General features: G+C 52.0%; 1 protein-coding gene across 1 annotated transcript; it reads right to left on the bottom strand.

Annotated features, from left to right (window-relative positions):
• Positions 1-246: 246 nt before the first annotated feature.
• On the bottom strand, positions 247-25,100 carry LOC309643503 (uncharacterized protein; the record flags this gene model as incomplete). Its single annotated transcript, XM_082426219.1, has 6 exons — positions 247-3,642; positions 4,187-5,198; positions 6,072-13,043; positions 21,652-21,826; positions 23,802-23,997; positions 25,041-25,100. The coding sequence occupies 4 exons, from the start codon at positions 25,098-25,100 to the stop codon at positions 12,677-12,679; spliced, it is 798 nt and encodes a 265-aa protein (XP_082282345.1). The 3' UTR covers positions 247-3,642; positions 4,187-5,198; positions 6,072-12,676.
• Positions 25,101-26,307: the final 1,207 nt, after the last annotated feature.

The raw sequence follows: 26,307 nt of genomic DNA, 5'->3' as shown, positions 1-26,307 counted from the left end.
ACTGAGGCTCGCCACCACCACCACCCCGCCCCGCCGCGGGATGCCGGGTGCAGGGCCAGCCTTGGGGTGCTGGCTCATTGGCCTGCCTGCTCCCAACCAGGCCCCCCCAAGGCCTCCCCGGGCCCCTCAGGGCTGACGGCCCCAGGTCTGCAGTCCAGGAACTGGAAACCAACCTCACAAGAGGCAGGAGGCCCCAGGGCAGCTCCAGGCCTCTGTGGGCTTTGTGTGGATTGAGAAAAGGAAAATAGAGAAGGGAAACTGAAGCAGGGCCAAAGGCAGTGAAGGAGAAAAAAGACAAGAGAAAGGGGAAGGACTCTGAGGTCAGAGAGTCATGTGAATGGCATTTAGGGAACAAAGCCCCCACCGCTGTGCCCCCTGCTCCCCCTTCACCAATCATCCCTGGGCCTGGTAAGAAGCACTCTTCTGCCAGGGCCCAGGGCACGGAGAGCCTTGCCAACCATACAGAAAGTCCAAATCCAGAAACCTGCAAATTCTGAGTCTGTGAGCCTGGTCCCTCCACCCTCTAAGCCAAGCTAGCAAAGAGCCCTCCCTGCCCGACACTCTCAGATCCCCACCTTCTCTGCTCCCCAGAGCCAGTGTCTCTCATCAGACACTGGCCATCAAACTTGGCCATTCCTAGAGCAAAGTAAAGGTGAAATCCAACTCCCAAGACGCTTGTCATCGTATCAGGGAGAACCAGGTGATGCTGTTGACTAGCTGTGTGACCTTGAGCAAACCACCTGGGTCCCCTCCCCGGGTTTCAGTGCCTGATCTTGTCTGCTTTTCTGTGAAGGCATATTTGGAAGGAAGGGATGTCACTGTGCCCCAGGGGGCACGGCCCTGGGCTCTGAGGACAGAGACCCGGGCTCGTGTCCTGGCTCCACCACTTACTAGTGTTGTGAGCGCTGTGCCCTTGTGTCCTCAACTGTAAGGTGACAGTTAACAGATGGATGGCAGAAAAAGAGAAGACAACACAGGTCCAGACCAGCATGGGACCAATAGCTAGAATACACAAGGACTACCCTTTGCAAATCAAAAGAAGATGGCAACCGGGATAGAAAACTGGGCAAAGGCTGTGAGCAGGCAGTCAACACAGCTGCAAGAACATACACAAATGGGATACCTGTTAATGTGTCAGAGAGGTTCTATCAGAGAGGGAGATAACAAGTGAGGGCTGGGACAAAAGGGATGGTGGTTCCCAGCCTGGGGGTGATTTTGTCCCCTGCAACCACCAGGGGATATTTGGCAATGTCTGGAGACTTTCTGGTTGTCACGGGGTGGGGGGGTGACATTGGCATCTAGTGGGTAGAGGCCAGGGATACTGCTGGGCATCCTCTAGTGCCCAGAACAGCCTCCACGACAAAGAAGTATCTGGCCCCAAATGTTAGTGGTGTTGAAATTGAGAACCCCGGGACTAGATAGACAGGTAAACAGATGGATGAAGGAGCCTGGCTGGGACAGTGAGCTGCTGAGGCATACGGCTCATTACAATAAATCCGATAAAGGAGCGATGGTAATGGTTCCTAAATGTTTGGCAGACAGTAGCAGGTTCAATTAATGTTCGCTGCTCTACTGTTAACTCTTTCCTTGAGGGGTCTGGACTCCTCAGTCCTCTTCTGTTTGCTCCAGCAGCAAACCTGTGGGCTTCAGACTAGAGGGATTCGTGGGTCGCCCAGAGATGGGTGAGCAGTCACAGTGGGCAGCCCAGCCCTCGCCCCTGTGCCCCGGGGCGGAGGGATGGAGGGAAGCGGGAGTTGTAGAAGGGCAAAGAGGAAAAAGGGAAAGGCGGGTGGGAGTGTCTGGGCTGAGGAGCAAAGAGGAAGAGAAAGGAGACGCTGCAAGCTTCGGAGTTTCACAGCATCACAAAAATACCCAGAAAGCCGGGGGGGGCGGAGGGGGGCCACAGGGAGAAGTTCAAGTTGAGCAATGGCTGCGGTTCTCTTCACAAATTCATGGAAAATCCTCTTTTCACGCCCTCTGGTTCAGTTAAACTAGACCCTTGACCCCCTCCATGGTGGCCTAGAAAGGGGCCCATCCCAAAGCCACCACGTCTTGCACCATCTCCTCCCCCTCGCCTCCTCCTCCTCCTTCTCCACTCACCCTGGCCAGTTCTCCATCCCTTGTTTTTCAGGATGGAAACTTCCACTCTGGTCCCACTACAGCCCTAAAGTAATTGACAAGATACATACAAGGGACTTCCCTGGTGGTCAGTGGTAAAGAATCCGCTTTCCAATGCAGGGGACGTGGGTTCGATCCCTGGTCGGGGAACTAAGATCCCACATGCCGCAAGGCAACTGAGCCCGAGCGCCACAACTACTGAGCCCACGTGCCTCAACTAGAGAAGAGAAAACCCACACACCACAACTAAAGAGAAGCCTGCACGCCACAACCAGAGAGAAACCCAAGCAGACCCTGCGCTGTAACAAAAAGATCCCGTGTGCCTCAACAAAGATCCCATGTGCCACAACTAAGACCTGATGCAGCCAAAAAAAATAAGGAAAATAAATTAAATAGATATATTTTTTTAAAACATACAAACAAAATCGTCGTCATCATTATTATCATCATCTTATCTCTCAGAAATCAGCATCTGGGAAGAAATCATCTTCCTTACATAACGGACCAAGAGATCCCCTAGGATTCTTCAAGCTGAGCCCCAAATTTGGCTCTGAGCTTCCTGGTAGCCCAAGTGAAATGAGAATTGGGGCCAGTTTCATGAGTCGTATTGCCCATAATCAGAAACCCTCTGAGGATGCAGAGCTTCGCCAGGAACTGGAGCCTGAAATATATTCGGCTCCCAGGTCTTATAGCCAGTGCTGGCTGAGGCAGTGACTGCTAGCGACAGCAACATCCCCAAATAAATGCAATAGCGGGACTCCTCCGGCCATTTTCCAGAAAACCCCACCATAAGGGAGGGACATAGTAAAGATTTTGTGGTGGCTAAATAACGTGGTCCAAGAGGCACTCGGCTTCATGAGAGCCCGACTTGGTTCAGGGATAAGTCTCATCTGGAAGAATGGATGGAATGCATGGCCTTTAAATAACCCCCATGAACTTTATTTCTCTCAACTGAGCTTTTGATAAAATTGGGGCAGCGGGAGGCAGTTGGAGGTTGTAACCGCTGACAAGGGTCTGGCAGGCAGCGCTCTGGCACTGGGTGAGGGTGGGGCTGGGCGTCCCTGGCACCTGCCGAGGCATCATTCATGGATTCAGCTGTTCTCAGTCTCCCCAAAGGCCCAGAACATGCAGAGCTTTCTCATTTTGCTCTGGCCTGGAGTGGAACTTGCCCGAGAAGCTGGAGGAAATAGGAAGCAGGGCTCAGAGCCGGCAGGGTCGCTGGCCTGCCCTAAGAGCCCCACCTCTCCTTTGGGTTGTTATTAAGAGTAATAATAACCCTCATTCACTGTGTGTCTATGCATTTTATCACTACCTCAGTTGAATCTTTACAACCAAGCTCTTAGGTTGATACTCGGATTGTCCTCATTTTACAGAGGAATAAACTGAGGCTCAGAGGGCTTTGCTCCTGTAACAGTTAGTAAGGGCAGAAGCTACGACGCCCACTCAAATCTGTCCGATTCCAGAGTTCACACATGTGTAACCGCTGCACCATCATACCCCGCCACGTAGTATGAGAGAGAAAACCTGTGGGAAAAGTGAAATGGCAGTTAATTTGTGGCATGAGAGCACAGGAAACACATGACTCTCAGAATGCAATCCGCGAGAAAGTCGGAAGCCTGCAGCAACGTTTTGAATTGAAGGCCCAGGGGTCTTCAATTCCTCGAAGCCCTCTCAGACACCCAGAGCCTGCTGGGCTGTAAACAGCAGTTGCACCCAAGCGTCTGTGAAAATCAGAGGAGAGGGGTGTTGCAGGGAAGGTGCTGCAGGTCAGTGGGTAAAGGATGCCTTGGGACCAAGCTCAAGAGGCCCCTCAGAGGCTGCTGGGGATCCCTCCACCCAATAATGAGGGAGCAGTGCGAGCCCAACACTCCCAGCTGGAGCGCAGGGCCTGGCTGGTCTGGACCTGGGGTCCCTCCTGGGTGCAGCCATAGGTGCATCCTGTCACTTCCTGAAACCAGCAGGAGGACACATCCAGACGAAATAGCACCTGTGAAGTTGTCTCCCAGCAGGTGTCCCTGTGACTCCCTTGTGACTCCATGCCCCACCTCCTTTGATTGCGTACACTGACCTCCTTTAGAAGGTCTCTTTAGCATGGGAATGGGAGTGTCTAGACGACAGGAAAGCTTTCCAGATCAGTGAGCAACATGCTGACAAGCAGGGCCTGGGCTCAGCCCCAGGAAACTGATGACTCAGGAGGACGTGACTTCTCTCCACAGACGTGTTCGCCAGGCACTGGCCAGGGGCCCTCCCTGTGCCAGGTGTGAGGGTAAGGAAAGGAGTCAGGCCCAGTTCTTGCCTTCATGGGGCAAGAAAAGAGTAAAGAAGTGGACACGCCTCAGTGTGTCTTCATTAGGCCCTTCCAGAAAATTGAGAAAGGAAGGAAGTGAGAAAAGGAGGGATATACCTACAAATTGAGCCAGAATCTAACCACTTCTCCCCTCGTCCCCACACACTACTACCACCTTCATCTCGGGGCTAGATTATTACAATGGGGTCCTGAACACAGCAAGCCCACTCCTACCACAGGGCCTTTGCACTTGCTGTTCCCTTTGCCCTTCCACGAGCGTCTTCATGAGTCAGTGTCTTCATGTCTTTGCTCATATGTCCCTTCTCAATGCGTGGAAGCCACCCAATTAAAGGTCACAACAACATCCCTCTCTCTGCCAGGCCACAAATGCTTTAGTAGGTATAATACACTGGGGCATTTCTCACTAACTCCTCATAGTACAGTTTCTTAAGGACCTCGGGATAGATTTCCCATTGGCCTTGGCCCATGAGCATGTACCCAGAAGCGTCCTCCCTGCCAACTATCGACCAGTGTACTGGCATCAAGCCCGGCTCTTCCAACCTGCTGACCCCAGGGTTGGTCCTCTCCTGTCCTAGGGAAATTCCAGCAGATCCTGGGCACCCTTGCCCACCACCATCTTACACAAGTTGTAGCTCTGACCTGTTGTAGCAGGACTGGGTAGCTGGTTACCGAATTCATCTTCTCTTCCTGGGTTCTCTCTGGACTCCATTCCCATCTCCTTTGCCGTCAAGCTGGTGGAGCACGAGCAGAGGCACTCCGTCCCTCTTCTGGGCTGAGGCTGTTAAGAAGCAGGTGTGTCCCATCTACCTCTATTTTCCCTTCTGCCATGACCTCGTCATTTAGGAGATGGCGGACCCACAGGATGGAAGGAGCCTGGGTGCCTGAATCTCTGCTCAGGGGAAGGCTGCCTGCCAATCAGAGCACGCGTCTTGGACTCTGTGTGTGTAAAAAGTAAACTTTGTGAGGAGCCTTTGTTTTGGAAGTTGGCTGTTTGGTATTTAACTTCCCGCCTTTCTGAGGACTCGGGGCCTGCCCTCATGGCGACACGCCTCTGTCCCTTCCCCCAGTTGCATTTCCCACCTGAAGTTCGAGCCCTCTTCCCCACCCCACCCCAGGCCTGCGATGATGACTGAGGAGCTGCTGAATGAATCATGGCCGCTCTTGGGATCTGCAAGCTGATATTGAAGGCAGCCTGGCAGAGAGGGAAGGCTCTTCCCATTGCCTCTCTATAAGCCTGGTTCCCGCAGTGTGGGACTTTGGGTGAGACCTCAACCTTCCAGAGACTCGGCTTCCTCATCCTTAAAATGGGAACAATAGCATCTGCCCATGCCACCGCACAGAGGAAAAGATGGGGGGCGGGGGGACGGGGGGGGCCTTGATATGCAGGAGCAGCTGCTCTGAGCCCGACTCTATAAACATTATCTCACTTAAAGCACTTAGATAGGGAACCGAGGCATACAGAGGTTTAAAAGTGCCTGCCGAGTTCACCCAGTCAGTAAGTGGCTGCCCCACCCCTGACTTGGTCCTCCCCATCTTCTCTCCCTCACTGGCTGGTGCCAACCCTCACCCAGGTGCTCAACGCAGGGACTCCTCCCTCACCCTCACCTCCCATACACACTTCAGCACCAAAGCCCAGTTGCCTTACCTTAATAAACAGCTCTCCAATCTAGCCCTTCCCTCCACCGCCGCTGCCACCACTCTGGCCCAGCGCCCCCCTTCTGCCCCCGCACATCTCTCCTGGACCCCGCAAGAGCCTCCGCGCTGGCCTCCACGCAGCTCCTCTTCCACGCAGCGGCCCCGGGCCGGTCAACGCCAACCCGATCGTGCCAGCTCCCAGGTTAGGACAGCTCAGTGGCTTCCTGCTGCTTGTAAGACAAAGTCTTACCGTGGTCTGCCCAGCATGAGAGAGCCACCTCTTCCTCCGCCCCTCCTCTCTCCACTCTGGAAAGTCAGGGCGGCCTTCGTGCGGTCCCCTGAAGACCCTCCAGCTCCCTCCTTGGTGGGAGTACCCTTTGCACATGCTGTTCCTTCTGTCCCATCCTTCCCTGTTTCACCTGGTTTACTCCTAATCACCCTTCGTATCTCAGGTCTGGTGTTGCCTCTCCAAAAACTTTCCCTGACCTTCTTGACTAGGGGACATCCCCCTATAGCACTCATCATTGTTATTATCTTATATCTATCTGAGTAATTATTTGATGAAGTTCACCTCCCTCACATGACTTTAAGCTCCCCAAGAACAGGAACTGTGACCATGTTGCTTGCCATTGAAACCCAGTGTCTGACAGCGTCTGACACATAGTGGGACTTAAATATTGGCTGAGTAATTGAATCAGTGAATGTTAGAATTGAAATCCAAGTCTGCATGAACCCCTCACTCATCAGTTGTTGTGGGGAATTGCATTAGTCTGCTCAGGCTGCCATAATAAAATATCATAGACAGAGTAGCTTAAACAACAGAAATTTTTTTAAAAATAAATTTATTTATTTATTTATTTATTTATCTTTGGCTGCGTTGGATCTTCGTTGCAGCGAGTGCGGGCTACTCTTCATTGTGATGCGCGGGCTTATTGCAGTGGCTTCTCTTGTTGTGGATCACGGGCTCTAGGCGTGCGGGCTTCAGTAGTTATGAGCGCGGGCTTCAGTAGTTGTGGCACGTGGGCTCTAGAGCGCAGGCTCAGTAGTTGTGGCGCACGGGCTTAGTTGCTCCACGGCATGTGGGATCTTCCCGGACCAGGGCTCGAACCCGTGTCCCCTGAATTGGCAGGCGGATTCTTAACCACTGCGTCACCAGGGAAGTCCCAACAATAGAAATTTATCTTCTCACAGTTCTGGAGGCTGGAAGCCCAGGATCAAGGTTCCGGCCAGTTTGGTTTCTGGTGAGACCTCTCTCCTCAGCTTGCAGATGCAGCTTCATGGCCTTTTCTCTGTGTACACGAGGATAGAGAGAGACCTCTGGTGTCTCTTCTTCTTGTAAAGACATCAGTACTATTGGATTAGGGCCCCACACTTATGACCTCATTGAACTTAATTACCTTTTTAAAGGCCCCATTTCCAAATACAGTCACATTGGGGGTTAGGGCTTCAACATGTAAATTTGAGGGACACCTTCAGTCCATAACAGTCTGCCAACTAGTGCCCCCCCCGAATTCACATCCTTCTCACATGCAAAATACATTCACCCCATCCCAACAGCCCCCAAAGTCTTCACCCATTCCAGCATCAATTCCAAGTCCAAAGTCTCACTAAATGTCATCTAAGCCAGATATGGATGAGACTCGAGGTATGACTCATTCATTCTGAGGCAAAACTCCTCTCCAGCTGTGAACCTGTGAAACCAGACAAGTTCTGTACTTCCAAGACACAACCGAAACACAATGGTGGGACAGGCATAGAATAGACATTCCCATTCCAAAAGGGAGAAATTGGAAAGAAGAGAGGGGTAACAGGTCCCCAGCCAGTCCAAAACTAGCAAGGCAAATTCCTTTTGATCTTAAGGCTCCAGAATGATCCTCTTTAGCTCAATGTCCTACCCTCCATGCCCACTGGGGCAGTAACATCACCCCATGACCCTAGGCAGTGGGCCTGCCCCCTCAGCTCTGCTGGGCAGCCTTGCCCCTGAGGCACTGATTGATGGCATCCTGGCCCTCTGAAACTGAGGAAGTGGCCCCACCCTTTGAAACAGCCGTGTCCCCTGGGGCTGAGGTGGGAGGGGCAGCCCTGATGATCTCTGAATCATCTTCATGGTCATTGTTCCCTTTTCTTGAAGATCTGAAGCTGGATACTCTATTGTCCTGTCCAGTAGATCCCAGAAATCTGACAGCCTTCCTCCACTCCATTTTCTCTCTCCCCTTTAGTCCCCGCTGGCATGATTCTGCCAATATAATCCCATCTCTATTCCTGGCTTCAGCTGAGATGGCTGATTAAATCTGTGGATAATCTCTTTATGGAATGATCATCCAGCTGCACCCTTGGTATTTTCTGTGGAACGCTGCTTTCTTATTTTTTGAAATATGGATAAGCTGAGAATTTTCCAAATCTTCGAATTCTGGTTCCTTTTTGCTTCATAATTTCTTCAATTTCTCTCTCTCCTCTCACATTTTACTATTAGCAGTAATGAGAAGCCAGGCCACATTTTCAACACTTTGCTTAGAAATCTCCTCTGCTAAATATCCAAGGTTGTCACATACAAGTCCTACCTTCCACAAAACACTGGAACACAACTGAGACAAGTTCCTTGCTAATTTATAACGAGGATCACTTTGCCCTCAGCTTCCAATACCATGTTCCTCCTGAGCTCCCACCAGAAGCAGCATTACTATTCATATTCCAGAAGCATTCTCTTCAAGATGATATACCTATTCTCTACAGCTTTCTCTATAGCTCTCTCCTTTTCTTTCTAAGTCTTCACCAGAATCGCCTTTAATGTTCCACCAACAGTCCCTTCAGGGCAATCTAGGATTTTTCCAGCAAGCACCCCAAGCCTCTACCCATTACCCAGTTCAAAAGCCACTTCCACGTTTTTAGGTATTTGTTATAGCAGCAACCCTATTCTCGGTACCCTAATCTGTATTACTCACGGTTCTCCAAAGAAACAAAACGAATAGCATATACCTATAGATCTAGATCTACAGATAAGGAAATTTATTATAAGGAATTGGCTTATGCAATTATGGAGGCTGGTAAGTCCAAAATCTGCAGAGCCGATGTCCCACTTTGAGTCCGGAGGCTGGAAGGCTGCTGTAGAAGCAGGAAAAGTCAACGTCCCAGTTTGAAAGCTGTCAGGCAGGAGAATTCTCTCTTGCTCAGGAGAGGATCAGCCTTTTGTTCTATTCAAGCCTTCAGCTGATCCGATGAGGCCCATTTACATAATGGAGGTCAATTTACTTTATCGGTCTACCAATTTCAATGTTACTCTCATTCAAAAATATCTTCACAGAAACACCCAGGATAATGTTTGACCAATTATCTGGGCATTCCATGGCCTAGTCAAGTTGACACATAAAATTAAGCATCACAGGAATCACAGGAGAAAGTATATGTGATCAGGGCTTGATGAGTATCAGGGCCAGTGTAAGCAAGGGATTAACCCCAGAGCTGAAAACATGGTTTGCCATCCACTCATTTCTCACACATTTATTACTCACCTACTATAAGCGTCTCAGTTACCTATTGCTACGTAACAAACTACCCCAAAACTTAGTACCTCAAAACAGCAAGAGTTTATTCTTCTTTATGATTTTGTGGATCAGGAATTTGGGCAGGGCTCGGTTGGGTGGTTCTTCTGCTCCAGGCGACATCAGCTGTGCCACTCATTCAGCTGGTCTAGGCTAGAAAGCCCAAGGAGACCTCAGTAAACTATCTGGAGCCTCAGCTTCTCCTCACGCATGGTCTCTCAATCTCCAAGTGCTGTCGCATCATTCTCTAGTCTACCCATGTTGCTTTACAGCTTGTGGCTGGCTTCCCCAAGAGTGTTCCAAGAGGACAAGCCCCAAGAGGAGAAGCAAGCACTTGTCAGATCAATGCTTGCATCATGCTTCTGATGGCACATTGGTCAGAGCCAGTCACATGTTCGAGCCCACCTGTGGGAGAGGACTATACAAGGGCATGAAGACCAGAACGTGTGTGGTTCCTCGGGGGTCCCCAATGTAACAGTCCACCAACATATGAGGGGACACCCGTCCTGGCTCTTGCCCTCAAGTATCTCACAGTCCAGCATAGCATTTCCAAATGTATTGGGCCACAGCATCTCAACACTGTTTCTGCAATGCACAAGCCCCAGTATGAATTCTTGCCATCTTCAGATAGAGCATCTCATTTTGTAAAGGCGGATGATCATAGGATGATAAGGGTATGCACATATTTGTCACTTTCCATACACATATTTTTTCAAAATAAATTTTAAAGGAAAATATTGCTAGTTTTGCATATTCATGGGAGAATATAGTTGACCCCTGAACAACATGGGTTTGAACTGCGCAGGTCCACTTATACTCTGATTTTTTTCCACAGTAAATGCTACAATACTACATAATCAGTGGTTGGCTGAATTGAGGATGCAGAACCACCTATAAAGAGGGCCGACTATAAGCTATACACAGATTTTCGACTGTGCAGGGGTTGGCACCCCTAACCTCCACATTGTTCAAGGGTCAACTGTACTTTATGACATTTCATGACGTGCTCAGAAGACAGTTTGGGAAATGCCAGCCTGGTGACTCCTAGTAGGAACATAAAGTTTGGTGGAAAAGGCTTTTTGACTCTTAGGACCACAGACACGGGTGGCCCACGGTGGATCAGAGACAGCTTATCCCAGCAGGTTGGAAGGCCCAGGATGTCTGTGGGACTCTCTGTTTTGTCTCCATGAGTGATGGGAGGTCAGGAAGCATCATTCTTACACCACTGGAGTAGGGCTGAGACAACACGTGGCAGGTGACCCCACCACGTCATTCTGTGTCACCCTGTGCCCTCTCTGCACCTGGCACATGGTTCACACACTGAACACCACTCATCCCACCACATCTGACTCCGCTTCAGAATGACTGAGAACAACAGAAGGGGGTTCTCAAGGGCTTGAAAGTTCCATCCCAAAGCCCAGGCTCTGAAGCATTGCAGAAAGAGAGGCCCCAGCTCCGAGCAGAGTGCGCAGGACCACTGGCCAGCGGGCCACGGTTGCTCAGAGTGGCCTTTGTGGATTCTATGCTGCAGAATCCCCAGTAGCAACTAGGAGATTCCAATGCATTAGCCTGGAAGGGGGCCCAGGAATCTGCATTCCTAGCCTCCACCATGGGTCACATGGTGCTAGTCCCTCCCCAAATTTAGGGTTTCCATGTGGTTATTTTTGAAAGGTCCCCATGGGTTGGGGGTAGCAGAGGGACACCAACCCAGAGGTGTGGCTCTCAGTGATGTCCAGTGCAGGCAGGACACAGGTGACCAGCAGCCAGAGATGTGAGAAGCTTCACATGCCCAATAGACTTTTTATTTTCAGACTCAATATATATGTATTTTTCTTACAACATAAGAGACAACTTGCCTCTACACGTTCCCTCCACAGAACAATCCCCAGAGATTAAATCTGTTTTGAGTTGTATTTTGAAAAAAGAGGAAATTGGATCCTGGTTCTGGGTGGGAGGAGGGGTGAGGGGAGGGGAAGGGAAGTTAAGAAAGGATGCAAAATGCACAGATTTCCAGAAACTTCCTTATGGTTTCCTCCCCGCCTGCATCTTATCCTGTGCCCTCCCACCCCACGAAGACAAAACCCAGGCTGGACACACCATCCCTCCCCCTCACTCCAAAGGTGCCCACAGTCCTCTCAGAACCAGGACCTAGTGAAAGAAGTCAGACAGAGTATGATCTCACTTTTATGCTGAATCTAAAAAACCCGAGCTCAGATAAATAGAGAACAGATTGGTGGTTACCCGAGGTAGAGGTGGGGCGGTGGGGAAAATTAGCCAAGGTAGTCAAAAGATAAAACTTCCAGTTATAGCATTAATACATTCTGGGGATGTAATATACAGCAGGGGGACTACAGTTAACATTACTGGATTGAATATTTGAAAGTCGCTAAGAGAGTAGATCTCAAAAGTTCTCATCGCAAGAAAAACAATCGTAGTTATGTGAGGTGATAGATGTTAGGTAAACTTATTGTGATAATCATTTCACAACTTATGCATATATCAAATCATTGTTGCTCACCTTAAACTTACACAATGTCATATGTCAATTATATCTCAATAAGCCTGGAAAAAATAAAAATAAAAAAATAAAAGGCATTGATCCACAGTGAGTTCAAGATTAATTCCATTGCCAAATATTTGGAATGCAGTTATTCTAGATTGGCTCAGCCTGATGCTTTAACAAGCAGTCAGACTGGGGTTAGAGCTGACATTGTGCAAGAGGGCATTATTTATAAATTCCAAACGTCCTCATGATAATGTCCTGATTCCTGTGACAATACGCTTATCAAGTTGCCTAGGTACTTTCAGGTCTGCATTTGTGTTTGTATTGTGTGAGTCCTTCCGCCACTTAAATGTTTTAAAAAAATACAAAAACCAGGGCCTTCTCACCAGGTTACCAGCCCTGCCTGAGGCCTTCCCCTCAGGGCCTTCTCTTCAGAAGGCCCAGACCCCAGCCCCCAGTGCCTCCGGTCGGACCACACACTCCACACTACGGGGGGGAAGGATGTCAGAGGGCAATGCCTTTTTTTTCAATAGTGAAAAATCTTATATTTAGGGTTAGCCAGCTGGACTCAGTTTAGATGATCTCAATTTTGTTGGCAACATCCAAAGCATCATAGTCAGGAGCCAGGTGAACATACGCCTTCTTCTCTCCATCAGGCCTTATCAGGGTGTTGACCTTGGCCACGTCAATGTCATAGAGCTTCTTCACATCCTGTTCCATCTGGTGCTCGTTGGCCTTGACCTCCACAATGAACACAGGTGTGCTGTTGTCTTCTATCTTCTTCATGGCCGACTCAGTGGTCAGGGGGAACTTGATGATGGCATAGAGGTCAAGCTTGTTTCTCCTTGTGGGCGCTCTTCTGAGGATACTAGGGCTGCCTTCTGAACCGCAGTGTTTTGAGCGTTTGGAAGGTGGGTAACGTTCAGATCTTTTTTTGTGGCTGTGGACACAGAGGGCAACGCCTAACCCAGGGACTACAAGTCTGGCGCAGGCAGTTCAAGTGGGAGCATCCTCGGGGTCTTCCCAGGGGTCCTGTGGGCGGACACAGTCCACCTACACACAGACCCACACCCTCAGGTTGGCCATTATGTTTCTATCTGATTTCTCCTTGTTTCTGAGAATGCGTGACTCTTGCCTGTGCTCTATTCTAAGTCCCTCCTGTGGGCTTTCCCTCTAGAGCAGGTGCCCTTAACCTAAGGACCTCAGACACCACCTTCCCCACCCCAGGAGGTCTGTGGATAGAATTCAGGGATCCATGACTTTGGATGAGAAAAAAATATACATCTTTATTTTCACTAGCATCTAACTGAAATTTAACATTTCCTTTATTGTAAATGCAGGGAACAATCTACAGTAGTATTTGCAGAAACTGTGACTTTGTCACCAACAGAAATCAGAGATTTTGAGATCACATTGGAATTGTTGCCCATCTTTTGAAATATCTACCCACCACTGCTTTAAAATGATCACCACCAAAGTGTAAGTAAAGAAGCGTGTGTATTACTCTTTTATAAAGCTGTTTCCTTCATGTTTTGACCTCTGTAGTTTTGCACCACTGGTTTCTTTTGTAGTCCTGTGGATTTAATTTTATACATTTGAAAACATTATTCCAAGAAAAAGTCCATAGGCTTCACCAGATGCCCATTGGGTCCATGGTCCATGAAAGGTCTAGTCCTAGAATCCTCAGACCTAATCGTCCTCAGATTTTTTTCCAGCATGAAAGCCCCAGAAGTATCCCTCTCCCCTAGTAATTACACTTCTGGTATTTTCTTAAGAAAAAGTTTTAAGAGCCAAAAGCTACTATGTAATGCTTGCCTTTAAACAAATGTGCATTTTATTCATCACAATGGTATCTCTTGACTTTTGGAAAACAGTGGCCACATCTGCAGAAGAGCTCCCGTTTACCAGCCTGGTCTCCAGACCCCGTGCAGTAACGCTGCTCCCACACCCAGGCCCACTGAGCTGCAGCATGTGGGTGGATCTGCAGGCAGAGCCATGGGTCTCAGAGAATGTCACCCCCACTGCTCCTAGCACAAGGCTGGCCCCAGGAAACACTCAGCTGGTACAGCCTGACTTGGGTGGGCCTGAGGCAGCTGTCCTGGGGTGGAACATGGCTGAAACCTCCCTGCTTCTGCACCAGCCCCCAGGCCCCTGGCCCTGAACTAGACTTGCCAGAGTCAGCAAATGAAAATACAGGATGCTCAGGTAAATTTGAATTTCAGACCAGTAGCGAGTCATTTTGACTATAAGCACGTCCCGTGCAATAGTTGGGATATACTAATACTAAAAAAATGATTCGTTGTTTACTGGGGGAACCCTACTCCCTCTAGCAGCCTGATCCTAGAAAAGTCCCTACCCAGGGCCAGCTTAAGGCTGTGCCCAAGCCCAGATTCTCGGCTGAGACTCCTACCTCTGCCCAAGGTCTGGTCCCGGAAAGGGACCATTCGGGGAAGGGAGTGCGGCCAGGGAGACGCCAGACAGTGGCCCACCTCTCGGCCACTCCCAGTCACCAGCTAGCCTCAGGATGCGCCCCCTCCCCCAGTCAGTAAAATGAGAGAACTGGTCCAGGGAGGAGTTCTAAGCTCCCTCCCTGCTCAGAGTTAGATTTAGTAAGTACTCACTTTAGGAAAGAATCTTTAACCTCTGCCTGCATGAAAAGTTTCCGTGGGACTTCCCTGGTGGCACAGTGGTTAAGAATCCGCCTGCCAGTGCAGGGGACACGGGTTCGAGCCCTGGTCTGGGAAGATTCCACATGCTGAGGAGCAACTAAGCCCGTGCACCACAACTACTGAGCCTGCGCTCTAGGGCCTGCGAGCCACAACTACTGAGCCCAAGTGCCACAGCTACTGAAGCCTGCGTGCCTAGAGCCTGTGCTCTGCAACAAGAGAAGCCACTGCAATGAGAAGCCTGCGCACGGCAACAAAGAGTAGCCCCCACTCAGCGCAACTAGAGACAGCCCACGTGCAGCAACAAAGACCCAACGCAGCCAAAAAAGTAAATAAATAAATAAATAAATAAATAAATAAATAAATAAAAAGAAAAGGCTGTTTCCAAACCCAGCCCTCCTTAGGAAGCAGCCTGTCCCCCTCCATTCACCTCCGCCCCAGAGCCCCTCACTCAACTGCGGCTCCCACAAATCAAGCCTGCAAGGACACTGTTTGAAAGGACCCAACTATCATGTGCCCTCAAAAAACACACATGGCAGCAAAAGTGAAAGCACAGTTACACAGATGCGTTCACTTAAGAAACAGTGAGGGACTTCCCTGGTGGCGCAGTGGTTAAGAATCCGCCTGCCAATGCAGAGGACACGGGTTCCAGCCCTGGTCCGGGAAGATCCCACATGCCACAGAGCAACTAAGCCTGTGCGCCACAACTACTGAGCCTGCGCTTTAGAGCCTGCGAGCCATGACTACTGAAGCCCGCATGCCTAGAACCCATGCTCCGCAACAAGAGAAGCCACCGCAATGAGAAGCCCGCGCACTGCAACGAAGAGTAGCCCCCGCTCGCCGCAACTAGAGAAAGCCCGTGCACAGCACCGAAGACCCTACACAGGCAAAAATAAAAATAAATAAATTAAAAAAAAAAAAAAAAAAAAAAAAAGAAACAGTGAGGCACCATCAACAGATGAATTGATAAAGATGTCGCATATATAATGGAATACTACTCAGCCATAAAAAAAGATAAAAATCTTGCCATTTGTGACAATATGGATGGACCGTGAGGGTATAAGTCAGATAGAGAAAGACAAATACCATATGATTTCACTCCTACGTGGAATCTAAAAACAAACAAACAAACAAATAAATGAACAACCCTAACAAAAACTAACACTTAGATGCAGAGAACAGAGCAGCAGTTACCAGAGGGGAAGGAGTGGGGGGTAGAGAGGGTGAAATGGGTAAAGGGGATCAACAGTATGGTGACAGATGGAAACTATATTTTTGGTTGTGAGCACAATGTATGGTATATAGAAGTAGAAAAATAATGTTGTGCATATGAAACATATAATGTTATAAACCAATGTTACCTCAATAAAAAATAAATCTGAAGTTTAAAAACGAAAGAAAGAGGAGGGGAAGAGAGGAAGGAAGGAAGGAAGGAAGGAGGGACATTCTTAACCCCAACCAAAGAGGGGGGCGCCCTTCACAGCCTCCACCTCTACATTGGGGCCTGGCTAACAGCTGTTCCCAGCTGGAGGCTCTTTCTGCCTCCCCCCCCGCCCCCCCCACCCCGGGTCAGTCCCCAGGGGTCATGGAGGCAGCTTTGATGAAGCCTATCAAAGGGGTCTTGTTCTTACAGCTGTTTCCTGGGAGGGCAATTAGAGCCACAATAACCCCCCACGTCTGTTTAAGGGGCTGGTGGCTAGTACTCCACCCTCCACCCCGTGGGAGGGCTCCTGCCCATCAGCAGAGGGGGAAATGACTGTGCCCATCGGAGAGATACTGTTTAGGACCATTTTGACCATTTGGACTGGAAGGGAATGCCATCCCCATTTTAGAGATGACTAAACTGAGGCAAAAGCACCCCTGGCTCCCAAAGGGTTCCCCACACAGAGCCCACTTCCCCAGGAACTGTCTAGGCAGCACCTGGTTTCTCTTCCTCTGGGTCAGGTCGCCTCCACTTACACAAGACACGACAGGCCCACAGAAGGGTGTAGAAGGCACGTGGGAGTATAAAGCCCACGTGGAGGGGAAGCCGGTGTCTGTTCTGAGACGCCTGCTCTGGCCCTTCCCCCGCCTGAGCCATTGCCCCTTTTTTTGGCCACTATTTTAATCCTCAATCTGTGGATTTATTTAAAGCAGGGTTTCTCAACCTTGCCACTACTGACATTTGGGGCCAGATATTTCTTTGCTGCGGGAGCTGTTCTGTGCATTGTAGGATCATTAGCAGCATCTCTGGTCTCTACCCACGAGATGCCAGTAGCACCACCTCCCAATTGTGACAACCAAAAAAGTCTCCAGATATTGCCAGATATCCCCTGGGGGCAAAATTGTGTCCAGCTGAGAACCACTGATGTAAGTGGACTTAAAGGATCGTGTATGGATGGCCTCATGTCTTACCAGGGAAGGAGGTGACAGAGGTATTCCCTCCTGAGGCCCAGAGCTTCTGTGGGACAGATAGGATAATAAATGTACCCAGTGCACAGCGGTCTGTGCCAGGAGATCCTGGGAAAGACTGAATTCAGGAAAATCATTGAGGCTGGGATCCACCCAGGAAGACTTCCTAGAAGAGGATCTGGTCCTTATATAAACAGTCCGGGAAGGATGCAGTTTGAGGGGAAAGTCTCAAGGACAGTGAGCAGAGCCCAGGGTTGGGGGTGGTAAGTGGAGACTTTCCAGGGAGGGGGCAGGAGGGTGGCCACAACTGGCTGCATTTTAATCTGGGGTGTGTTGAGGCTGCCCTGCAGGGCAGGTCCTGGAGCCCTGGGAAGATACTGGGGATGAGTAGGAAGGGAGAGCAGAGGAGGAATAGTGGTATGTCTGAGCTCCTGGGGGGCTAGTTAGGGGCTTGCTGTTCCCTGAATCCCCAACACCTAACACAGAATCAGGCTAAGGAAATGCAGAGATGATGAAACTGCTGCCAATTTGGAGAAAAGTCCTGACAAGGAGGAAGGTGGGCCTGGGCTCTGGAGGGCTGGGAGGACCATCTCTAGATGGTGAGGGTGCTGATTAGGGGGCCGGGCCCGAGGGCGAGCAAAGAAGCTGAGCAGCCACTCACCCTGATTTCTCAGCGTCTGCCCTCACCTGTCTCCCCCATGGTCCTTATGGGATAGGGGTGGGGGAGGGGAAGGGGGAGGTAGTCCTAATCAAAGGGTAGCTGCTGGGCTTGGAGCAGACCACCGGCCTTCCTGCCAGCCTGCAGACCTTTCTCTCTGGAAGAGATTTCAGCAGGTTCTCGGGAGGAGAATGCTGAACCCCTTGGCCTAGGAAGCTCCCTTCTCAGACAGAAACACCTGCTCCCACCCTCAGACTGGGCTCCCTGAGGGGAGGGGCGACACCTTCCCACTGGTCACCAAAGGGAAATGTGAAGCTTGAGGCAGGTGCTGCCCACAGGGAGCTTCTGGCTGACCTGCCAGCAGGGGGCGCTGTGGACTCAGGCACTGGACTTGGGCTGCTGGAAGGGTGGAGACTGGACTGGCCTCCCTCACCTCCTGTTTATCCTCTTATAGTCCTCACCCCAGCCAGGCTCGCCTGCCTTGTACACAGCTCGGTCTCCACTTCCTCCCAGCTTCCCATCCTAACCCTATTCTCCCCTCCTCTGGACGAAGGAGGAGGAGAAGGAATTTTTATGCCCATTGTGCAGATGAGGAGACTGAGTCATACAGATGCAAAAAAGACTGGAAGGGACAGCAGCAGGGCAGAATGGATAGAGTCTTGGCCTTGGGTCCAGAAGACCAGGGTATGTCAGCATGCCAGTTCAGCATCTCACTCCCTGTGTGGTTGGGGCCAAACTTTGCGGTCTTACTGAGCAAGCCACCACAGTTGCAGTAAGGAGATGAGCATGGCAGCCCACACTGCCCCCAGGCTGAGAACAATTCTGACACTGGGTGTCACAGCCCCATGTGGACAGCAGTGGGTCCTGGGAGGAAGGACTGGCAAAAGGGGACGAGGTGGCCTTGTCCAAGCCCCTGTCTAGGTGGCAAGAGCAGACAACCAGAAAGGGGGCAAACAGGGGGCTCTGAACAAGGGCAGAGGGGATGAAGGGACTGTACTGCAGAGTCTGGGGAGGGGAGGGAAGGGCTGAGGTGTCAGCCGCCCTGAGTTACCTGCACTTTCTCCCAGGTCCTAGTGATTAATAACAAGAGCAGAAACCATGAGAGCTATTTGCTGCCCTCTCATGATGTGCCAGGCTCTGTGCCAAGCACTTGACTGGCTCAGTTACCCATCCTGGGAAGCAGGTAATGATACTACCCCATCTGACAGATGAGGAAAAGTATGCTCAGAGATAAAGTAACTTGTCTGAGGTCCCCAGTGGGAAACGGGCAAAACTGGATCCCACCCAGATTTGCCTGGTGTGTACCCACCACGCTCGTGGTGGGATCGGGGTCTAGGTAGAGAGAGGATGAAGGCCCCTCTGTGGCTGGCGAGGCACCATAGGGCAGTGCACCCTCAGCCACTCGGCACGGAATGGACAGAGCAGAGTGGGGTACTGAGGAAGGAGTGACCCACACATATATCCAGTTGAGAGGCCTCCTGGAGGAGGGGACGCTCTGCAGGTGACAAGGAAGGAAAGGCTTTCCCAGCAGCCTGAGCAAACATAAGGAAGGAGTCTGGCCCAGCTGTTTCCAGCACGCGCATGGGCTGGGCTGTGCGTGTCCTGCAGTGCTGGGACATGAGGGCAGAGAGGCAGGCAGGAGCCACCAGCAGGGGAAGGTGTCATCACATCGGCTGGGTGGAGATGGCCCAGGAAGTCTGATTGGTTCCACTAGCCACTCTTAAGAAAAGAGATGAGGATCTAAACTATTACAAAAACTGGGGGGGTGTGGGGAATGGGGAAGAGGGGAGGAAGAGTCAAGGTACCAGTGTTAGAATCCACTAGATGAGATGGATAATCAGATGTGGTGGACAGAAGGGTGTGGTCAAGGATGACTCAGCCTCCTGCTTGGGTGGTGGGGAGTCTTACCATGAACTAAGCTCCTAGAACACAAGTGAAGGAAGGGGCTAGTGAGAGAAAGATTACAAGTTCGGTCTGGGATAAATGAGTTTGAGGTATGTGTGGGCTATGTGAGTGTAGGTGAGCTTTGGGCTCAGGGTTAAAGGGGATAAAACCTCAAACTGCAGCTGAAATCAGGCTACACTCTCCAACGAGGAAAGCAGTCAGGGTTGACTAGAATTTGAGCTTAGTCTGCAGCCAAGGAGGGAAGTACTACAGCAGAACACCCACTAGACTAAACTGACGACCCTGTGTTCTCAAACTTGAAAAAGGATCCAGGGGTCTGAGTAGACCACAAGCTGAGCTCAGCAATGGTGCCCATCATTCTCAAGGTGTGCATGTCTCTGAGGGCATTAATAAGAACTCAATGCAGGGCCTAAAGGGAACCTGCAAGATTCCAAGAGCGGATGTAGTCAACTGATTTAATGTTCTTAAATCACTGAGGGGTGACGTGACCTCTTCTCGGAAACCCTTCCTAACTCCCTTTTCCCTTCTCTACAGGACCCCAGCCTGCTGGCTGGCTAGTGATCACTGCCAAGCACTTTCACATTAATTATTTCATTGGTTCTTCAGTGGTTTCCCCCATTTGGCAGTTGGGGGAACAGAGACCCAGCAAGACTGGGGTGTGTGGGACTGAGACCAGGCCTGCTCCTCCAGGCATCTCTCTGGGCCCACCCCTTCCTTATTTGGAACAGCATTCTGCAATGTTCCAGGGTGCTGGGGCAGCAGCCAGTGTTTGGGTGCAGAGTGGGCAGGCAGGGAGAATGGGGGCAGGGGAAGGACAGCAGCCCCGGCCCAGGTGTGTTATCTGCTCTCAGGATCTTTTCATCAGCTGCTGGGGTAATAGGAGTGACCTCAGTGGTGGGGCTTTTGGTTTTTTTGTGTGGTTTTTTTCTTTTTCCTGCTAAGAACAATTCATTTTTGTCAAACAACTAGAGTAAAAGTGACTGGTGTTGAGAAACCTCCCCCTCCCCCTTCCCTGGCCCCAGGCAGGGACATTGGAGGAGCTGTCTCCTGGGGGCCACAGGGCATGCTGTCCAGCAGTTCAAAGGGTTGGCTCTTCTCCCTGCCCCCACCCCCTTCCCTCACCGCCCCCTGGCAGGCCAGGCTTGGGCAGCCTCCCGTCACGGACTAGGTCCTGAGCCTCACTTGGTGGCCTCTCAGCCTCACCCCCTTGCTGTCCATCTCTAATGGTGGGGAGGAGACAGAGTAGGACAGTGTGGGGAGAGGATTGAACCCCTGGCTTCTCATCCCCCTTGGCCACAGCGGGGAGACCGGGGGAGGCCGAAATGAAACAGCACATGTCTCTGGTCGCCCCTGTCACCGCTCTACTGACCCCATGGCACCCTCCATGTGCCACTGACCGCACTGGGTCAGCAGGGGGACGGTGACAAGGTGAGAGGAGGAGAGAGGGAACCTTGGGCTACGGATGAAAAGGACTGGCTTAGGCTCCCAGGAGGCTGCTTGGGGTAGGCGGTGGGCAGAGGCAGAGGAAAGAGTTGGGGGAGGCCTCTGAGGGAGCCAGGTCCCCAGACAGGGTGACTGGACGGAGGGGCAGCAGAGCCTGAGCCTGGGAACCCAGAGGCCCAACACGGAGGCCTGGAGGCAGCTGGGTCTGCACAAGTCAGAACTTAGGCGCAAATGGCTGAGGCAGCAGAGGGCTGGGCGCGGGGACTGCACCCCAAGGATCCAGCTGGACACACTGACGGGCGAGCAGCTTGGCCCACATCTGAACAAGGAGAGAGGGAGTAAGTACGGGGCAGGGGTGGGAAGGTGTCTCTCAGACCTGACTCTAGACAGTATTTCCTGGGAGGTCAACCAAGGCCCATATGCAGCAAGGAGCTAGGCCAAGAGCCTTGAGGCTGAAGACCAAAGAGCTGAGGGTCCTAATTTACCTGCCCTGGTAGCTTCTGGCAAGAGCCCTCCAGCACCTTCCCTTCCAGGGTACACCAGGCTGCAGGCTGCAGTGCCGAGAAGGAGAGGACGGAGGTGGTGGTGATGTCAGCCAAGGAATTAAGTAAGCAGAGGAGCCGATAAGATCGCCCAGCAAGCTGGCTGTGGGCAAGGTGACTCATCGAAGCCGGGTCTCACCATCCTGGGGCTGGTTGCTGTTGCGCCTGGCCTGCAGGGCCGGGGAGGAGGAGGGGGCTGGGACAGGCTTCTCGCTGAGACGTCTCAGAACACAGCGTCCTCTTCCTGCAGAGCTCACCGCTGGCCCAGGAAACAGCCCCCCAGCCCCCCGGTGCCACCGCTGCGGTGATTATCTTTGTCTGCTGAGTTTGGCGTGTGTCTGTGGGGTGTGTCGGGGTGATTTCCCCACCCACGCCCCACTGGGCAATCCAGGTACCAGAGTTCGCTAACAGCAGAACAGTTGCTCCCCCTGGTTGGACGACCGTCCATGGTGACAGAGCCACCGCCACCGGATGGCACCCTGCTAACCACGACCACGTGGCGTCCTCGTGGAGGGAACAGCCCGTTCCTCCAGCCGCTGGCAGTTGTAGAGCTGCCTCCACTCATCGCTGCTGAGGGGGCCAAAACTGTTGGGTTCTCCCCCCTCCCCGGGGGTGCCATGCACTGTTGTACAAGTTGAGAACTGTACAACTGGCAGGGGCACCATTCACTTTACAGTCTCTGTGCCAGACCACATGGCTGTACATGGCCCCTTCCCTTTTCTAAAATACTTCTCATTCCCCTCCTCCACCTAGATTGGTCTATTTAGCTCGCCCTTAATAAGTCTGTCTTCACAGCAAACTTTCCCCCGTAAGCGTAAACTTCTTCCTTTACCACCTGACTCCTTTCATTCAGTCATTCATTCATTCATTCCACAAAAAATTGTTGAGTCTGTGCCAGGTACTATTCTAGGCAAGGGAACAAGACAGACGTTCCCTGACTCACAGAGCTCACATTCTAGTTGGGGGGTGGGGAGATAATAAATAATTTGATACATAAAACTGCAAGTGACAGTAAGTGCCATGAAGAAAAATAAAGACAGGCCAGAAGATGGAGGGTGATAGAGCTCTCCTTCTGCCAGGACTGTCCAGAAAGTCTTCTCTCTGAGGAGGTAGCCTCTGAGTGGAGACCTGGTGTCAGTAAAGGAAGGAGCTTTCCCAGCAGAGCCCCTCCTGCCAGGCATCCAATGCCAAAAGAAAGTTCTCTAATCCTGCCTGGTTCTTCCAGAAGCCTGTGGCATGGCCTGGGGCACTGGCATCCGGTGCTGGGTATCCATTTCCTCCTTGACAAACAAGAGACCTAGTTGCACTGGCTCTCTGAGGGCTCCTCCAGGGTGAATCCACCCACCCATAGGCATGAGGAACTTCATGACGGGGCCTGCATTGGAAGGCCAGCTCAGCCACCTCCAAGCTGTGTGACCTCAGGCAGGTTACTTAGCCTCTCTGAGCTGGTTTCCTTATCTGTTAAATGCCTTCCGAAGGGTACCGTGAAGGATTAAATGAGCTTGTGGATGTGTCACCACCTGGTATAGAGTAGATGCTTAATAGACTCTAGGGCCACACCTGGGAGAGGTGAGGCGATGGGGTGACGTGAAGAGGTGCCGTTAAACGGTTGCCTTTCATTAAAGGAGCCTGGAGAGGGCAATGCTGACCTAAAGACACAAGGCTTTGCCATCTGCTCACGCGTGCAGGGAACAGCCGAGGGAGCCCCCAGGCTGGGACCCTGCCTCACAGGCTCAGAGCCTGGGGGAGGGGGCTGTGCTGGGGTCCTGCACTCCCCACTGATGTCAGCAGGTAGGGGTGGGGTGCAGCGCCGTGGTGCGGGCCCTTGAACTGTCACACCGCAGCCGGCTTTCAACTTCCTCTGGGGCCCAGGGTGTGCTCGGCTTGCCCTCCCTTCCTTCCTCCCTCATCAGGCTGTTTTGGGTGAGCCCTGGCCACCCTCCAGCTCGAGTCACTGTGCCCTCTCTCAGCTCCTAGGGTTCACCCCAGCCCCCCGGTCAACAGGTCTTTCCCACATCCCCGCGGGGACCCCAGCACCGAGGGCAGGACCCGCCACACATGGGGTGCAGGCAGTAATGATAGTCAGCCCTCACTGTCTGCCTCGGCCATGCACTGTTCATCCATGACCTCCCTGGACATGAATTCCACGATGTGGGTGTTTTTATCCCCTTTCTTACTTGAGGAAACTGAGGCTCCAAGAAGTAGGAGCTGTGGGCGCTCAGGCCACAGGGTTGACAGGCATTCTTCCTGCAGGAGGCTGCTGAGAGGAGCCTTGCGAGACAGAGGGGACTGGGAGAGGCAGGGAGAAGAGGCAGGGCGGACGTGGCGGACTAGTCTAAGGCTGGGATGGGGGCTTGGCGGACTCTTGTCCCACAGATGGCTGTAGGCCCCTCCTGCCACCCACCTGCTGCTTTAGGATCCCCAGGGGGGCCTGATGCCCTGAGTCTCCAACAATCTCCCAGGTGGCCTGGAAGATGCTGGCTCAGTCTGGAAGGTCAGAGCTGAGCTACAAGCCCTGATGGGACGGAGGCCATATCTCAGGTCCCTCCTGGCTCCTGGAAGGAAACAATAACAGTGACGGTTAACATTTATTGACAACTTTCTTGCATAGCAGGTGCTGTGCTAAGCACTGTGCATATATGAACCTATATAATTCTCACAACAGCTCTGCAAGGGAGAAAATTGGGGCACAGGGAAGTTAAGTGACTTGCCTAAGGTCATACAGAGCCAGCATTCAACCCAGCGTGCCTGGTTCCAGAGGCCACACTCACCTCCCCTCAAAGTGGAGATTCTTGGAGCAGGGAAAGCCTGGGACCAGGGGTTTGGGCTGGACCTGGCAGGCACTGGGGAGCCATGGCAGGGTTCTGAGCAAGGAGCCAGAGTGTTCCCAGGACTGGCCAGTCCGTGTATACACAATGGACTACAAGGGCAGACAAGCTCAAGCCCACTGAGGGCTGAATGCGGGACCCCTCCCACGGGGATGTGTTTTTGACAGGACAAGGCAGGGCAATGCCTTCCCCAAAGGAAAGAACTGATGAGGAGGTTGGATGGCCCTGTGCTGGGCACGAAACAGTAAAGGTGAGAGCTCAGGCACGGGAAAGGGAGCCCGCAGCTGCTTCCTCTGCCCCTTCTCCCCACCCGCAGGGCCCCTGCTACAGATGGGTGCACAGTTCCCATGCCTGGGGTCTAAGAGCAGCCAGATTGCTGGGGCCACGTGGCTGTCCATCTACCTGTATGCATATGCGGGTGCATGTGTATATAAGAAGTGGGGGGGGGGGAGAAGGGGCCTCTGAGCGTGCCTGTTTGCAGGGGAACCTGTCCCCCACCCCCACCTGCTGCTGCAGCCGCAGAGAACATGACGCCCTGACTCCAGTCTGCATCTCTGGGGCCATGAAACCACAGCCACCACGTCAGTGGTGCGTGCACCAGGGCTGGGTGGGGGGAGGCGGGGCCACAGATGCAGGTGTGCCCCAACATGTGTGTGCAGGGCTGGCATGGGGGTGTTGTTCCAGGGAGGTGGGCAGGCGGGGTGGAAGGGAGCTGGAGCCCCCTCTGGGAGGCAGGGCACAGAGTCCATCCCCTCTGACCACAGGTCCAGAGGTCCAGCAGCCGCCCCCTCCCCCAGCCCCTTCGAGGACCAGCCTTGTCTCCCAGGTGCTCTCCTCTGGGCAACTGTCCCAACAACAACCGTGCAAATGTCTGTGGAGCATCTAAAATGGTCCGACATAGTTCCAGGCACTTGGGAAACATCCATGAGCAAAATAAAGATCCCTACCCTGGGGACTTCCCTGGTGGCGCAGTGGTTAAGAATCCGCCTGCCAATGCAGGGGACACGAGTTCGATCCCTGGTCCTGGAAGATCCCACATGCCGCGGAGCAACTAAGCCCATGTGCCACAACTACTGAGCCTGCGCTCTAGAGCCTGCGAGCCACAACTACTGAGTCCGCATGCCACAACTACTGAAGCCCATGCACTTAGAGCCCATGCTCTGCAACAAGAGAAGCCACCGCAGTGAGAAGCCCATGCACCGTAACGAAAGAGTAGCCCCCGCTCACCGCAACTAGAGAAAGCTGGCGTGCAACAACAAGGACCCAACGCAGCCAAAAATAAATAAATAAATAAATTTATTAAAAAAAAAAATCCCTGCCCTCATGGGGCCAACATTCTTGTTGGGGAGACATAGTAGATGGAATAAATAAAATAAGGTATATAAGTAGGTGGTGGGTGCTATGGGGAAAAAGAGGAGATGGAGCAGGGCTGGGAGATGAAGAGTGCTGGGTGCGCGAGAGGGGATGTGTGTGTGAAGAGGGGGTTGTGTGTCCATGTGCACACAGGTCACAGTATTAAACGGGTGGTCCATCTAGGTCCCACTGAGAAGGTGATAGTTCAACAAAAGGTTGGAGAGGAAGGAGCCAAGCAGGGTCTGGGAGAAAACATTCCAGACGGAGGAAATAGCTAGAACAAAAGCCCTGGGGCAGAAGTGTGCCTGGCCAGGACTGAGGGAAGGACAAGCTGACCTGGGGGAGTGGACTGACACGGCCCCACTCCTCCTGGCATCTTCTCACCTCGCTCAAAGCGAGGGCCTGATTTCCAATGGGT

Source organism: Balaenoptera physalus (assembly GCF_965194825.1).
Source record: "Balaenoptera physalus genome assembly, chromosome: 15".
NCBI lineage: Eukaryota > Metazoa > Chordata > Mammalia > Artiodactyla > Balaenopteridae > Balaenoptera > Balaenoptera physalus.
This window is presented reverse-complemented; position numbering and strand designations above follow the sequence as displayed.